This window comes from Candoia aspera, chromosome 2 (genome assembly GCF_035149785.1).
Source record: "Candoia aspera isolate rCanAsp1 chromosome 2, rCanAsp1.hap2, whole genome shotgun sequence".
Lineage (NCBI taxonomy): Eukaryota > Metazoa > Chordata > Lepidosauria > Squamata > Boidae > Candoia > Candoia aspera.
Genome location: NC_086154.1, coordinates 115904784 through 115921458, shown reverse-complemented (window position 1 = coordinate 115921458; position 16675 = coordinate 115904784). Strand labels below are relative to the sequence as shown.

Genomic DNA, 16675 nt, shown 5'->3' with positions numbered 1-16675 from the left:
TTAAGAAGCATTGCTAATAACAAGGCAGCAGGAGACGACAGTATCCCAGCTGAATTGTTCAAAATCTTGCAAGATGGTGCTGTCAAGGTAATGCATGCTATATGCCAGCAAATTTGGAAAACACAAGAATGGCCATCAGATTGGAAAAAATCAACTTATATCCCCATACCAAAAGAGGGAAACACTAAAGAATGTTCAAACTATCAAACAGTGGCACTCATTTCACATACCAGTAAGGTAATGCTCAAGATCCTGCAAGGTAGACTTCAGCAATTCATGGAGCCAGAATTGCCAGATGTACAAGCTGGGTTTAGAAAAGGCAGAGGAACTAGGGACCAAATTGCCAATATCTGCTGGGTAATGGAAAAAGCCAGGGAGTTTCAGGAAAACATCTATTTCTGTTTTATTGACTACTCTAAAGCCTTTGACTGTGTGGACCAGAACAAACTGTGGCAAGTTCTTAGCGGTATGGGGATACCAAGTCATCTTGTCTGCCTCCTGAGGAATCTGTATAACGACCAAGTAGCAACGGTAAGAACAGACCATGGAACAATGGACTGGTTTAAGATTGGGAAAGGAGTATGGCAGGGCTGCATACTCTCACCCTACCTATTCAACTTTTACGCAGAACACATCATGCAACGTGCTGGGTTTGAGGAATCCAAGGCTGGAGTTAAAATCGCTGGAAGAAACATTAACAATCTCAGATATGCAGATGATACCACTTTGATGGCTGAAAGCGAAGAGGAACTGAGGAGCCTTATGATGAAGGTGAAAGAAAAAAGTGCAAAAGCTGGCTTGCAGCTACACCTCAAAAAAACCAAGATTATGGTAACCAGCTTAATTGATAACTAGCAAATAGAGGGAGAAAACGTAGAAGCAGTGAAAGACTTTGTATTTCTAGGTGTGAAGATTACTGCAGATGCTGACTGCAGTCAGGAAATCAGAAGACGCTTAATCCTTGGGAGAAGAGCAATGACAAATCTCAATAAAATAGTTAAGAGCAGAGACATCACACTGACAACAAAGATCCGCATAGTTAAAGCAATGGTATTCCCAGTAGTAACATATGGCTGCGAGAGCTGGACCATAAGGAAGGCTGAGAGAAGGAAGATCGATGCTTTGGAACTGTGGTGTTGGAGGAAAATTCTGAGAGTGCCTTGGACTGCAAGAAGATCAAACCAGTCCATCCTCCAGGAAATAAAGCCAGACTGCTCACTTGAGGGAATGATATTAAAGGCAAAACTGAAATACTTTGGCCACATAATGAGAAGACAGGACACCCTGGAGAAGAAGATGATGCTAGGGAAAGTGGAGGGCAAAAGGAAGAGGGGCCGACCAAGGGCAAGATGGATAGAGGTGACGGACTCATCCCTGGGGGAGCTGGGGATGTTGACGACCGACAGGAAGCTCTGGTGTGTGCTGGTCCATGACGTCACGGAGAGTCGGAAGTGACTGAACGAATAAACAACAACAAAAAATTTTCTTTATTAGCAGTGGAATGTACACACCATTTTTGAAATAGAAAAAAAAATGACTAAGGTTGAGCATCAATCTCAAGGAAATGCTGAGATTGTAGTAAAAATGATACCAAGACTTCAACATGTCTTGTTGAAAAGAGCAAGTAAAAGAAGCAATAGACCAACAATTCAGCCGAGACAATAACATTATTGGCTTTCTGATGACTCATGACAATTATCAAGGTCCATCATCACTTCCATTCTGCTTATGGTAAGAGTAACTGAAGATGACAGATAATGACTCACTTAACGGAAAATTGGATTCTGAGCCAGAAGGAAATCATCTGATCACACACTATTCTTGAGATACCAGGCAATGACTCAGAAAGAAAGATGCAAGTGGTACGAAAAGTGTGAAAGAAACCTCTAGCTTGGGTTTTATATACAATGGAATCTGCAGGCAACACTTTCACACTTTATAAATGGCCCTCAAAAATAACTTTTGAAGAATCAGGATCCCATTTAAAATTATCTGCCAATACTGACAGTGAAATAGCACATCTTACATCAGTAATTTTATATGCAAATTTAACTCAACAAGCCACTCTCTGCCCAGACTTTTCACAGTGTGATTTGACTGTACATCCTTGGGACAAGACCTCAACACTTATAAAATAACAAATTCAAACTGCTTCCCTAACCTCCAAATTCTTTCTTAAGCTAGTAAAGCCACTCCATAATAATTATTCTGATTTTAATAAATACAGAAGCCTTAGGTTGCTGTATCTGGAATATTTGTTTTCAGTAGACTATATGGCACTTTAACATATACACACAAATATGTACTTTGGATAATTTTCCTCAATGAATAAATGCACAAGTATAATGTTTTTGACTCATTTGTTTAATTGGGTTCTCTTTGTCTAGTTTTAGGACTTGTGTGGAGAACAGATCACGTTTTAGCTCATATTTATGCAAAAGTATTGAAAATTTAAAAGGGTTCACAAATTTTTAAGCACCATTGTACAAAGATTACACCTGATTTAGGATTTAGTTATGATAGCTGATATTCTGCTGTGTGACATTGCTTTGTCCCAAAGAAAGTATGGGGAAAGTAGATGCTACACCTATGTTTTTACATAACCATTGTGAATTAGTCAGGACCTCCTGCATTTGCTCATGGCTATTTTCTAAATAGAAACCTAAAATATTTATATATTGTATCAAATTGATAAACTAATTCAACAGCAGTAATTCAATATATACTGAAAATATAGAACAACTAACAAATGAACTATAAGACTACAGGTCTGATAAGAAAAAAACAGGGAGGGGGAAACAACATAGAACACTTCTTAAATTATTATATGATACATGAGTATTCTCTTTGTTTAGAAATACTTCTCAGAAGAGGTTTTCATCTCTCTCTTCCTTAACAGACAGATTGATTACTTCAAATTCTCTTTTAGAAATAATTTTATTTATTTTTTTCAATATACTATTGCCATTACTTAACTATCTTATTGAAAGCATTTCTGTGACATATGGGATTCACAGCCCAATTCTCAAAGTATAACACCAATTAAGCTTTTCACTGAAATTTACAGAATGTGTGCAGGTAAAAGAGCTTGAGGACAGACACTACAGCTTCTCTGAAAAAATGGTGTACTTATATAACATTGTGTTACACCATATGGTACTTCTGATTTGTGAAAAGGCAGACTATTTTAATTTCCAGTACACTAAGTCCTTTAATCTAAGCAAACCCAAATATCCAGATAGAATACAAATGTAATAAACAGAAGTATAAGAAAAGCCAAGAAGGTGAAAGTACACTTACTGAGATAGTCTCCCAGATGACTACCTCAAATTCTTCTAATTTAGATCTGCAGAGAAATTTTAGAGCAACTGAAGCCTCTGAGTCATCATCTTTATCAGACCTACAAGCAAGTCTCAGAAATCATGCCATATACACTCAGATGGCAGGCAAGTCACTTACCATCTAAGCGCAATCTTGATTGGTGTGGTAAGGCAGGATGTGAACAAGTCAGCTGGTAGGTCAGGGATCATTGGTAGCAACTCAGTAGCTTCACATGCTGCTAGTTGAATGCAATTTTTCATTGAAGGAGGCAAGGGCATCTGAGCAAGTGGATGGTTGGGGTTAATTGCAGCCACCTTCACGGAAGATAGAAAAGCCAGCAGTTAAATCTCCCTAATGATTAGCTAGCATTATCTAGAAAATAATAAAATATATAATTTATGAGAAGTCAATGATTTCAGAAACATATTCATCAATGATACACATTCATACTTATGAATAAATTTTTCAACATTATATGTAACTGCTCATCCAGAATGTTCTAGAATTCTTTTATTTATTATTATCCCTTTTTCGCCTGTTCCGACTTAAAATAATCACAATGTAATCTTTCAGTATTATATAATCTCTATACATTAGTTATTGCCTGAACATTATTTGGAAATAATTATATTATTTGCAAGTGTTTAGCAAACAACAATACTGGAACCCAACAGTTCAGCATCTATACCTGATCAACAGCATCTCTCTTTAAAATAATTTATTTGTTTTCCTCAGGATTTCTAATTTTGAAATTCTGACCACAAGAAGCAGCATTTGCTACAACTCACAGAAATTTGAATGCTGCCTCCAAATCCAAACTATAGAGACCAAAGATGCTATCTTGAAAGTTATGGATTCATTCATATTCATAGGATTTATTATAAATTGCAATGGAAGGGAAGGAGGGAACAAAAGAAAAGACTGCAATCTTAAACACAATTACAATGATGCAACAAAGCAAATTCCTAGTTATCCCAGTGCAAGAGAGGCTCTGTGTGAGGGGCAAGTGAAATAGAGGATCTGTCACATTATATAGTGTAATGCCAGTTTTATGTTAAATATAGGGATCATTATTTATCCCCATTCCTTGATGACATGAAGAACCAGAATGCTGAAAATAAATAGAATTTCCTCCTACAAGGTACCAATCAGTTTGTGATACAGGGAGTTGCTATCTTTGCAATTAAGACAGCAAGGCTAAGGGGGAAAGGAATAGTAGATTCTGCCTGACATGACAAATTACAGTATGTAATACCTATATTTCCTAAGAGTCTGACAGGTGAATTAAAGTCCCTACTCCACTTCATTAACCATTTTAAAGTATTATGTTATAAAGGTTAAAAGATATTAATATTATTATTGCTTAGATTTTAGATTTAAATTATGTCTGTAATTTATTAGTTTTAGATTTTAACAATAATCTCTCATTTTAAGATATATACGTATTGTGTATATTGTTGTCACCCTTAGTAAACTTGAAATAGTCTGGAGACTTATTTAATAAACTATTTACTTACTACCTTACCTTACCTTACCTTAAGTACCTACCAAACACAATTACAGATGCATGCAAAACCTCAGGCACCCCGGTCAAATTATATGCTTCAATAATCCTTCAATCAACTGAAGCTGACACAAGTTCTATATGATACAAAGTTAAACATCTGTCTGCAAGTCTGAATGTATACTTTCTATTTATATGCAGTTGTTTAGAGATTTAAATTTTTTAAAAACTTTAACATGGCAGATGCAGAAGTTTGGATATCCTTTCATGCAGTAATTTGTAACACCTTCTGTAGCAGAAATAACAACTTTGGAGACTTTATTCTTCTTTGGAAAATTTTTCCCCACTTATGGATTAACTTAAATATGCAATTTGACCAAAGATGTCTCAACTTTGGAATGTAATTGTATCTGAGAGCAAAACTTACTGAACTTAATAGGACTGACTTCTGCATATTCATGCACTATAAACCAGGAGACTGAGAGTTCTAGTCCCACCTTAGGCATGAAAGCTGGCTGGGTGACCTTGGGCCAGTCCCTCTCTCTCAGCCCAACTCACCTCACAGGGTTGCTGTTGTGGGGAAAATAGGAGGAGGAAGGAGTATTAGGTATGTTTGTCACCTTCAGTTATTTATAAAAAATAATTAAGGCGGGATAAAAATAAATAAATAAATATACATACATATACATGTACATGTACATGTACATGTACATATAAATAAATAAAATGTCTTCCTTAGGGGACCTATGACTGCTAAGACTGCATTTAGGAGCTAGACTAAATCCTGTTTTTTTAGAGCAGTGTTAAAATGGACCAGTGATGGCAGCAAGCCTGTGAAGAGTTAAAATTCTGACCACTGCATTAGGTCACTCGACTGTTACAAGCAAGTTAGTTTCAACTCTGCAAAATAAACCAAAAGAAGTCAATCTATTGAACCTGCTCCAAAGATGAATTTGCTTCTGTAGTTTTTGATGATACCCTCACTACAAGTTATGACTGGATGGTACACAGTAAGCCATGAAATCTGTACCGAAATAGCAACAGAAATGTTAAATTGCACATACTAAGCATAAATCGAGGAATACCCTACCCTAACAGCACCTTGAGCTTGTAATAAGGGTGTGCAAAGTATTCAAACCATTACAAATTTGAAACATCCTCTTTCAAACATGAGACAGTGGGTCATATTTAAAACTGGCTATTTTGCCAATGGGAAGTATTTCAAGAGAATTTTGCACACCACTATGTAATGTTAATCAGTTTGATTATGTCAGATCTTTTGCTGGAAACTATATTTAACAAGGCACTATTAAACAATATACGATTTTAGAAGATGCAAGCAGAGGAGGGTGTGCAGTATTAGAAGCTAACATGGAGGGTTGGTCAGATCAACTGTGACATAGTCACACATTTCTTTCTCTGCTTTGGGCAAAAGCAGAGAAAGATACAGAAGAATACTTACGCATTGTAGCAGACACAAGCCAAATGACCAATAAAGTATATAATTTGGTAAACTGATTTCCACTAATATATAGTTTTAATATGATGCCCAAATAACAGCATTATAGAATGACGAACGTAATTACGGAGATGACAAATAAAAGGGTTCAGCAGTTATGTGAACATTATGTATATTTATTCCTCAGAAACATAAATGTCACAAAATAACACTTCAGGATATGCAATTATTTTTCCAGTATAGTTATTGTTATCAAGCTGAAGTTAAGGAATACTGAGATAGAAAGAAGACTGTGAACAATACTAATCTGGAACAAGGACAGCTTATTCATTGTACATAAACATAAGTATTTTACTTTTCAAGAAAAAATAATGAAAATATGGACATAAATAAAGCTCATCCCATATTGTAAGCTAATTTCCACCCTGCAACCTGATGTATATATGCCAAAAAACATACTCATTGACATGTTAGGGAGAAGACATGGATCAGTAAGAAATCACGCGTACCCTTTTTAAGGCTATTCTCAGATACAGTATCTCAGTATCAATTCAACTTGGTTACTCACTAAAAGGGGAAATACTTCTTGGCAATTTTCATTTTCTCTCTAAACTTTGCTCTGTATCCATAAGAAGCAATCATTGAGAAACTCTCAGAATCAGCTATCTAGCTGTGTCAATGCCATTTTGATAGAGGGAAAGCATCTTCTGATGGTACAAAATCAACTGGACAGTCTATGTTCCATTGAGGATTAGTGCTGTCAACTTTCCAAACCATCCTTGATTTTGTTTGGGCAGCCTTCCATTTGCTAGGACAAGCTTAATTCTGAATACTTAAATATAAAGGTGCAAGATTAAATTTTTCCTCATGTTCCAACGCTACATATAATCAAAAGGAAATTCAATTGTTCTAATTCTGTAATCTTGGAGGTAGATATCACTGACAGCATTCTTTCTGTAATCTCCCTTTGAAGCCATATAAGTTGGTGGCCATCATCTTGATTTTAACGTTATATTTTTGCTTCGTTTAGTTTTTCCTGGATCTCCCATTAATTCATAATATCAATGGGACACTTGAACCCCAGCTACCAACCACAGCTTTGAGATACTTTCTTGATAATTCACTGCCAGTTCAGATTCTATCAGTGATTATAAAACTAGCATGTTCCTCAATATGCATCATTTTATACTTACAACAATTTTTTTTCATTTCTTCAGTTTGGAGATATGTTTTGGTGTTCTTTGCTGTCCCATTTTGTTTCAGCAACCGTGAATAATGTTGTGCTATCTACAACTTGTCCACCTAACTTCTAATCTCTAACCATAATCAATACATTTAAAAATACTAATCTTAATACATGCTCTGACTTCTTACATCTCTTATTGGGGAACTGCCCTTTTATCATTACAATCTACTTCTTATTCTTTAATGAGGTATTATATCATGTCTCAATTCTGTTAACTTAGGAGCCTTTGCTGAAGGAATCTCCAAAGCTTTTAGAAAGCACATGCATGTATTACTTCCATAGAATGAGGAACTCAGCATTTGCTCTGTTGATTAGAGTTGCTGGGCATTGTGGTTCTGTAATACCTGCAGAGCCAAAGGTTCCCATTCTTTGAGACTACCCCATCACTGAAGAAAACCAATTTATGCTTGGAATGCATTTAAAGATTGTTGGATATTTATTTCATGCTGATTTACTTTAGAGGTCTATTAAGTTCCTTGTTTTTAATTTACACATTTCTGTAAAATGTCTGTCAAATTATGATACAGCCTACTTAATTGGTGGTGATTTTTACAGTTATTGTTATTGTCAACAGCTTCCTTTAGTGTTCTGTTTTGGCTTAGAGACCTAATGATTTCTCAGAACTGGCAGCATCTTCATCCTGTATGTCAATGTGTTAGCACACCTAGACTAAAACAATTCCTTCTTTTCAGCAGATGACAGATTAGGAAAATGCAGCACACCACTGACATACAGCGTAATATTCGTCTAGACTGTAATGGCAAAGATTAATCAATGTAGAAGATGGAAAACAAATCAAAACTACACATTTGATTTTGCCAGCTCTGATCAGAAGCAGTTAGTCATGTAGCTAAAAGAACAAGCATTCCCACTGTAGCATTTAATTCTCCACATAGAAAGAATAGAAACAAGAAACACTACTGTTCTACCCAAAAAGAAAAGTAATTGCAGTGAGAGACTGAAAATAAGGCTAGATATGAGGGGGAGAGAAACAAGCACATCTAAAGATGATATGTATGTATGTATGTATTTATTTATTTATCGAACTTTATCACTGCCCATCTCCCCCACATGGGCTATATAGCCCAAGCAATATTCTCTAACTTCTCACCCTATCCTCCCCCACCCCAAATTTATCTTGACATGTATTAAGGAGTTTTAGATATATGCAATTATGGGAGAAGACGGAGGAAGATTAAACAGCCTTTTGTTTAACATTGTACAACTGACTAGCTCATTTAGCTATCCAGAATTATGGTATATTTACATACATACTCTGAACTCAATGAAACTATATAATTAGATAACTGAGAGCTATATCACAATGCTTTAACTCTCAATAAGAGCAAGCAAATGAGTGAAATATAAATATACACTGTTCTACCTTGGAATCACAGTCTTGCCTGTTGTCTGCACATATACAGGATACCTATGGGACCACCAGGGGCTTCGGTCCATCCAATAAAATTGGGAAGGGTAGGGTCCTTGCTCTTAGAAAGCATCCATCTTCAGAGGTCATGGGGATGAACCTTCTCAGTTGCTGCCTCACTTCTTTGGAATAGCATTCCTCCCAAACTGGGGTGGCTCCAACCCTATTGGTTTTTCAGAACCATTAAAATATGGCTTTTCCAGAGAGTCTTGGGACAGATTGGTAATGAAAGAGAACTTCAATCTACGGAACGAATGTTTGGCTCTTCCGTGGGACATTATTGCTTTTTCTGTTGGTTATGATTATTTTTGTTTTGATGTTGTATTGTTTTTCTGCTGAAAGCCACTTTGAGCCTTGCTGGATTGAGCAGCATATAAACTGTAGCAAATAAACAAACAAACACCATATGAAGTTTTCAAAGACAAACATTAAATCCCCCCTGTTTTCATGAGCAAGTATCTAAACCTCCAGGAACAGATTTTATATCAATCTCATTTTTAGAGGGACAAGGAACTTCTAAGAGAGGGAGAAAGCCAAAATGTTTAGCATCATCGTAATCCTTATAACTTCTCATGTTTAACAGCCAGCGGTGTGTGAACCCTTCCCAAGAAGAAACCATACTTTACAAGCCACAGTAGATGGGTTTGCATATCATACTTATCAAAAAACAAACCCCCAGTGAAATAGTTTCTTCCTAGTTGCTACCCACCATACTTTCAGTGTTGAGATCTGCAGCAGATTGCTGAAATAAATGAAACTCACAGAAGGTAAACAAAATCAAACTGTACTTTAAAAAAAGGAAAGATGAAACAACACAAATATAGAGGTCTCTACCCTAGGTTTTCATAAATCATAATATAAAATCAACTTACGTTACAGATCACAAGAGAGTCTAAAAAACAATTTATGAACACAGCCTGACATATGAGTGAAAGATGAAATTTTATCAATTTCCCTAATGTACAGAGGCATAGGACATAAAACCTAGCATCACACAGCAAACAGAAATCACAAACCTAGCACAAATTTACATCCACAGAAACTGTATTTACCTATTTCTATAGAAACAAAAGCTTCCTGAAGCAAATATTCCTCTGCTTCAATTATCTGGACTTCTCCAACTTCTTTGAGATTCCAACATATTAATCAGAGGCTGCTGGGAGTTGGGAAACCCTGTTCTTCACCAGTTTCTGTCTCTGGAATTCTCCCAAGTTCTCTCCTTTGTTTTAAACAGACTAGCCCTTTTCTATCCCCAGCAGAGTGAGGGGCAGTGTATCTGAGTCTGTGTGCATGGCAAAGAGCCACCTCTACTCATGAGGATGTGAACTGTGCATTTAAATGCCAGCTGCAGGCTGCATTCACAGCAAGACTATCTTGAATAAAGGCTACAGAGAACTAGGCAGACTGCACAGAAGCAAAACCATGAAAAACACTTTTTTTGATTCTGTAAGATTTTAAAGGTATGAATAAAAATTTCAGTATAAATTCATGTTAACACAAGAACAAAATACTGAGTCTTTAGTGCTATTTTACCTTTTTCATGATGATCCTGTACTCCTTCCCCATTTTTGTTTCTGTCCAGACGAAGCACACATGTCTTCTCTCCTCATCTTTCCTCCTCTCCTAATGTCACAGGCTATTTCCCTGAACCTGTGAAAGTGTGGGAATTGTGGCACAACTAGCTCACACTGGCTCAGTTTTCTTCACTGTTTGGGCAAGGCAGACATCTTATATCTGAAATTTCAGGTCCCTGACCATCCTATATGAAATGTAGTATCTTTGCACGTGGCAGATAAGGCTTTTAAGTTAAACCAGGCAAGTACAAATTACCTCTGACAGTGTTTCTCCAAACTGTAGTGCTGAAGTCTGCCATAATGGGGTTCTAAACTGGACCCTGGGACTTTCCACCCCAAGCAGAGAAGCCCCTCATTTCTTATTTGTTTCTGGCCCAGTAATTCCAAAATCAAACTGATTCATCTTCTGCCTTTGAAATGTAAGTTAATTCTGGATTGAAATCTAATAGATATTTATTGTAATCTTGGCTGACATAGCTTGAGATACTATTGTCAGCACTAAATATAAATATTTATACCCATCAAGCTATTCCATTTTGGGATAAAAACATTATGCACTGTGTAGAAAAGGAGTAAGAAACAATAAGACAAAGACATAAACTAAGAAAAAGAAAATGAAACATAGCTAAAACTAGTTTACGCTGACAGCTTCCATTATACCTCTCAATACCTTTCTATCCTTGTGTCTTTCTATCCATATCTTACATTCTTGCTTCCATCATATCCTTACACTGCTTCATATATTGCCTTTTGTTCTTTACAATTTGCACCTCTCTCTTTCTGAGGATCTTATCAACTTCATTCAACCAGTCTTCCTCTTCCTAACAACCAAGTCATTCTTACTTCATAGATTTATTTTGCACACTGAACTTGTTCTACATTTTAATTCTCTCTGTGTAACTAAACCTCAAGTATTTTTGTGCTGATCACTCAATTTTATATTCAACCCACATTCATTCAACATCCAATCATATTTCACTTGTTTCTTGTTATTTTACCACCCATACTTCTAAAGTACTATTCCTACTGCATACCTTTTTCTTTTGATATACCCAATTCTCACTTCCGTATAACCAAGTGGGCAAAAACATGCTCTTATACACAGCTATTTTCACTTATTTCAAGAAACATTCACTCCTCACAACAAACCATACACTATCTACTGCCTTTCTCCCACAAATTGCATGTCTTCAAATTTCTCCATCCACTTTCCTCTCATTAGTAAACATTCTACCAAAGTACACATATTCACTTGTTTGCTTTAGTTTTTCAGCATTTTCTAGTTGTTTACTCCATTTTCCATGTCAAACACAACTACCTTGGTCTCTGACAACAGTCAGACAAAAGAAATCTGAGTCCAGACAAGAATTGTAACCTGAGAATGCATCTCAGACAAGAATCTTCCTAGTTCAAAACAAAGATAAAGGGAGGGAGGGGAAAACTGCATTCCTTCTTGCAAGGTTCCATTACTATAACCCAACCTTTCTCAACTTTTTGACCCTGGAGGAACCCTTGAAACATTTTCAGGCCTCGGGGAACCCCTGCACATTCAGGCTCAAATATAGGCCAGAAGGTACAAAATTATTATATTCGTTTCATGGGTAGGCCTGTATATATGCATTAACAGTGTTCTTAAACTGAAAATAAAGAATGTGAAATAATTTTTTTAATAAATCATGATCTCCCAGGGAACCCCTAGTGACCTCTCACAGAACCCTTAGGTTCCATGGAACCCTGGTTGAGAAACCCTGCTATAACCTTATAAAAAAAAAGTAGTATTAGCATACAGGACTGTGGTTTCCTAGTCTGATCTACCTTGAAGGGCTGATAATTGTCTGCATACAAAAGTAAACATACACTAATGGCCCCAGGCTGGCCAATATAGCTTCAGCATCACCAAAAGCATTCCTTATGCATTTATCCATAAATACATTAAACAGCCAAGGGAATACCACATATCCTTGCCTTATTCCCTACTCATTGCTGAAGCATTCAATAAGTAGGTGAGAAAGAAATTTGGTTGAGAAACTGCTTTGTTGTTTATAAAGTTTTTTTTCTTAATCCATTCAATTGTGTCTGATTCTTGGAGATTGCCTGGACAAGTCTCTGCAGTTTTCTTGGCCAGATTTTTCAGAAGTGGTTTGCTAGGACTGAGAGAAAGTGACTGGCCCAAGGTCACCCAGCTGGCTTTCTGCCGAAGATGGGACTGGAACTCACGGTCTCCCAGTTACCTTAACCACTACACCAAACTGGCTCTTTTTTATAAAGTGCCTGCTGCCTTATAACCTCATTGGTTATGAGAAAATTCTCTTTAGTATCTGTAAGTAAACTGAGATGTCATATTTTCAGAAACACTGGTAGCTCCTGAATCCTATCTTCACTTCAAGAGAAATGCCTCCTGGCTCTTGAAGAGATACTTCTTATATTTGGGAAAAACAAGATATTCTGAGCTTTCAGGTTTCTTGAAACATTGCCTCACTATTTTGTTAACAATATTTTCTGAAGGCATCTGAAGTGCCTGCACACCACTGGTTGCCATGAACCTTTTATTTATGATATGCGTATTGCCAGAGACTTACACAGAGCTTTGAAATATTCATTGGGATTCTGTTAAAACAAGAAGAAATTTCATAAAATTCCTTCTTGTTGATTAGAGAAAGTAACTATAATGGAGTAACAAAAAGGTGCATTCACATTTTGTCTTTAGGGAAAAAAAAACCATCATAGAATACAAATACAGCTGAATGGGCATTTAACATTTACAGAACACTGACCTGGCATTTCTGCACTTCCAAGTCCCACAAGAACATTATTCATGCTGAGGAAGAATTCTTCCTAATTGTGATATTTCCAGTGAGATTTAATGACTTAAGAAACATTCTCTACTAGCACTCTGGAGAAAAGAGCTTCTTTCCATAATGCTGATACTATGTTCACAAAGCACACATGTCTGAATTCATACCCATAAAGTAAAATAAATCATAGCTTTTATTTTGAAAACAAGTTATCAGAACTCCTGCTTTAACAAATAGAAATCTATATATGTGCAGCCAATAGTCCAGCACTGTTAAAAATTAAACACACCTCTCATTTTAATTCAGAAAGTAGGGCTCACACACAAGAAAATACTAGTCTAGTAGTAGGATGGCCCTTCAGACCTTGAGTGATCTAGAAAGCTAAGCAGTCAGCTCTGATTATTATTAATTGGGTGGTGTTGTAAACTAGTCTGCAAAAGCAATCTATCTACCCAATCCCTCTCTCTGACTCTCCCACAATGCCCAAATCTGGAGAGAAGGCAATCAAAGCTACTTCTGTATCTTGCCAAGAAAACTATATGGCTGTATCTGTGTAAGTCATCAAGAGCTGAATAAAACTTCAGAATGACTTGCAACTAATAAAGACACTGAAAATACATAACAAATCCTGAACTGCACAGAACTCTATGGCAGCTTAGCTCATTGGTTAGTGAATATTAGAGGAGGAAACATGATCTAATCATATGCTTCACATTGTTATTGTTTTACATATTTTTTAAAATCCATGCATACAATCAAACCATCTGTCTATTCCTTAATCTCCACTGCTATCACAGGCCAAATTTTTCAGAAAGTATGTCAAATTACTTCATCAGACAATAATTTCATAGTTCATATCTTTTATAATAGATACACAGAACAGAAAATAAAATTTAAAATATCACTGAATAGATATATTTCCCTTAGTTTCTACATAGTACAGATTTAATTCTTTTAGGATCCTTCTTTTGAGGATATTATATTTACCCAAATAAACATTCCACAATATTAACTCTGAACAGATTCAACGTTTTAATATCCGCTATTTATTCAAGCAAGTGTCTGAGCAATTGTCCATATCATTAAGCCTACTGGCAAAAAAAAAAAAAACCTTGGCATTTTTAATTAAAAATATAGTTCCCAGATCAAAATCTAAGTTCATTATGAAACTAGGGTGTATTTTTTAATGTTGATGTTGTGCATTTGTCAACTTAAAATGCTGGTATTTTAATGCTTACTACATTTTAAAATAGTAGACAGAGTAAATTTTTTATTAGGTTGAATAACATCGCCTATGAAAAACAAATACTGAATGCATTTGAAAATCACGTTTCTTAGCCAGTGAATCCCCAGAAATACTTGTGAGGCTCTGGAAGAAAGTTATGACAGGCTCTTGGTAAAAAGATACCAAAATCTCCTCGCAGCTCATACCATTTTCAAAGCATTTGTTATATGGGGCAAAATAGAATCAGATTTGTATTGTGATGTCCATATCTTTAGTGGTATCATTATAGCTCTATGCAGTTACTGCTATGTTCCATCTCCTTCGGTAGGCAGAACATTGGGATATCTGCTGGCCAACACCAGGTGAAGGCTAAATCTTTCCTGCTGGTTTACAGATCTCTCTCTCTCTCCCACTGAATTGGAGCATGGATGTGTTTTGGAACTGAAAGAAAATTCTTTGGCTTTCTCTTTACTTTCTCACCACAGAAAGTCAAGGAAAAAGTCTTGCTAGGGCTGCTTGTTACACCCATCTTTTTGTATAATGAGCTGCTGGATGCAAGGCACCTACACTTATCCTCCTCCTCCTATATACATTGTACATTTAGAATAAATGCCAATTACATTGACCCATCCCACCTGGTCTGGCAGGAAGGGCATGTTACGGACCCTGTCGGCTAAAGAATTCTGATTGGCGGGGTCAAGAAGAACCTTTTCTGCTGTTGCCCCCACCCTGTGGAACATCTTGCCCTCCCCCCTCTTCTGGCCTTGAGGAAGAGCATCAAGATCTGGCTGTGCCAACTAGCTTGGGGATCCAAGAGTGGTAGGTGGCCCTGGGGGTTGTTGGTGGCTTAAAGACCACCAACCTTTTAGTTCCCCTCTTCTATCTTCTTCTATTTTTTCTATTTTATAATGGTTTTATAACTTTTATTTGTAAGCCGCCCAGAGTCACTTTTATAGTGAGATGGGCGGTGTATAAATTTAATAATAAATAAATAATGTAGAAACTGACCAGATGTTTTAAAGCTACTCTCTGAATGGGGACAGGGAGCATGAGATAGAGGAAGTGGAGAAATCCAATTGCATAACCATGTGAATTATAAACAGAAGTCTTTTGGAAGTAGCTCTATGATCTAATCTTTACACAAGGTAGAAATGATATTAAGATTTGTGAAGGCAAGTATAACCTGAAGGGGTGAGTAATGGCAAAAACAATTCCTAATAATCATATCACAAAAAGATTTTGTAATGCTTCAGAAGTTCTTTGGGGCAATGCTCAGACATCTGAATGATGTCAGTAGCTGGGAGATTTCTGAGGAAAAGCTGGATTTCCTGTAGTAGGAAAAGATACATAAATATTGGACTATTTACAGGTTGATATTTCTATCCCAGCTCTATGCATCTTTACTCACAGGTAAGAGTGAGTAATAATGTCCTGCAATAGGCTATGATGTGGTAATCAAAGTAATGGGGTCACTGAATTATCTTTGAGAGATCTGTGTTTGTGTGTTTATGTGTGTGTGTGTGTACTAGGTGAGACAATGATTGGAGGAAAAATATTCTAACTAATGACAGAATTACAGATACATGCTGTAAGATTAAAATGGGCCACTGACTCTTGTTCAACTAAACCCCATATTCTAACCGAAGAGTATAGCTAATACTGACACTGAACACACATTTTGCTTCACAGATTCAGTGCAATGCAACTGAACACCCAAAACAGAACAACTTGTCATTTCTTCACCACCACCACTACTACCACTCATTATGTAAGGACAAAGGAAAACAAAGGAAAAAAGGAAAGAACATCCTATTTACAGAAGGGACTGTTTTGTTAACAAGGCTTCCTGGTACTCCCTGGACATATCTATCCTGAAACAGCCAAGTGCTCTAACTTCCATGTTGCATAATTTAGGTCTCTTCATGACTCTTCCTAAACTACATGGAGGACAGTTAAAACAACACACTCACCAGCTCTGCTCACATTGTGCCATCCTTTTCATCCATAACACTTGCCTTTCTGCACTGAAATCTCTATCAAATACCAGCAGTTTTCATGATTTACTTTTATTTCAGAATGATTAACCTTCACTACGTGTACCCAAAAATGCTTAATGTTCAGT

At 36.5% G+C, this 16675-nt stretch overlaps 1 protein-coding gene across 3 annotated transcripts in view; it reads right to left on the bottom strand.

Annotated features, from left to right (window-relative positions):
• Positions 1-16675, bottom strand: part of RPTOR (regulatory associated protein of MTOR complex 1) — a 420855-nt gene that overhangs the window by 225396 nt on the left and 178784 nt on the right. For all 3 annotated transcript variants that reach the window (XM_063293407.1, XM_063293409.1, XM_063293408.1), the window contains exon 6: positions 3460-3635. In XM_063293407.1, the coding sequence (XP_063149477.1) occupies positions 3460-3635 (176 nt within the window). The remainder of the gene's footprint in view (positions 1-3459; positions 3636-16675) is intronic.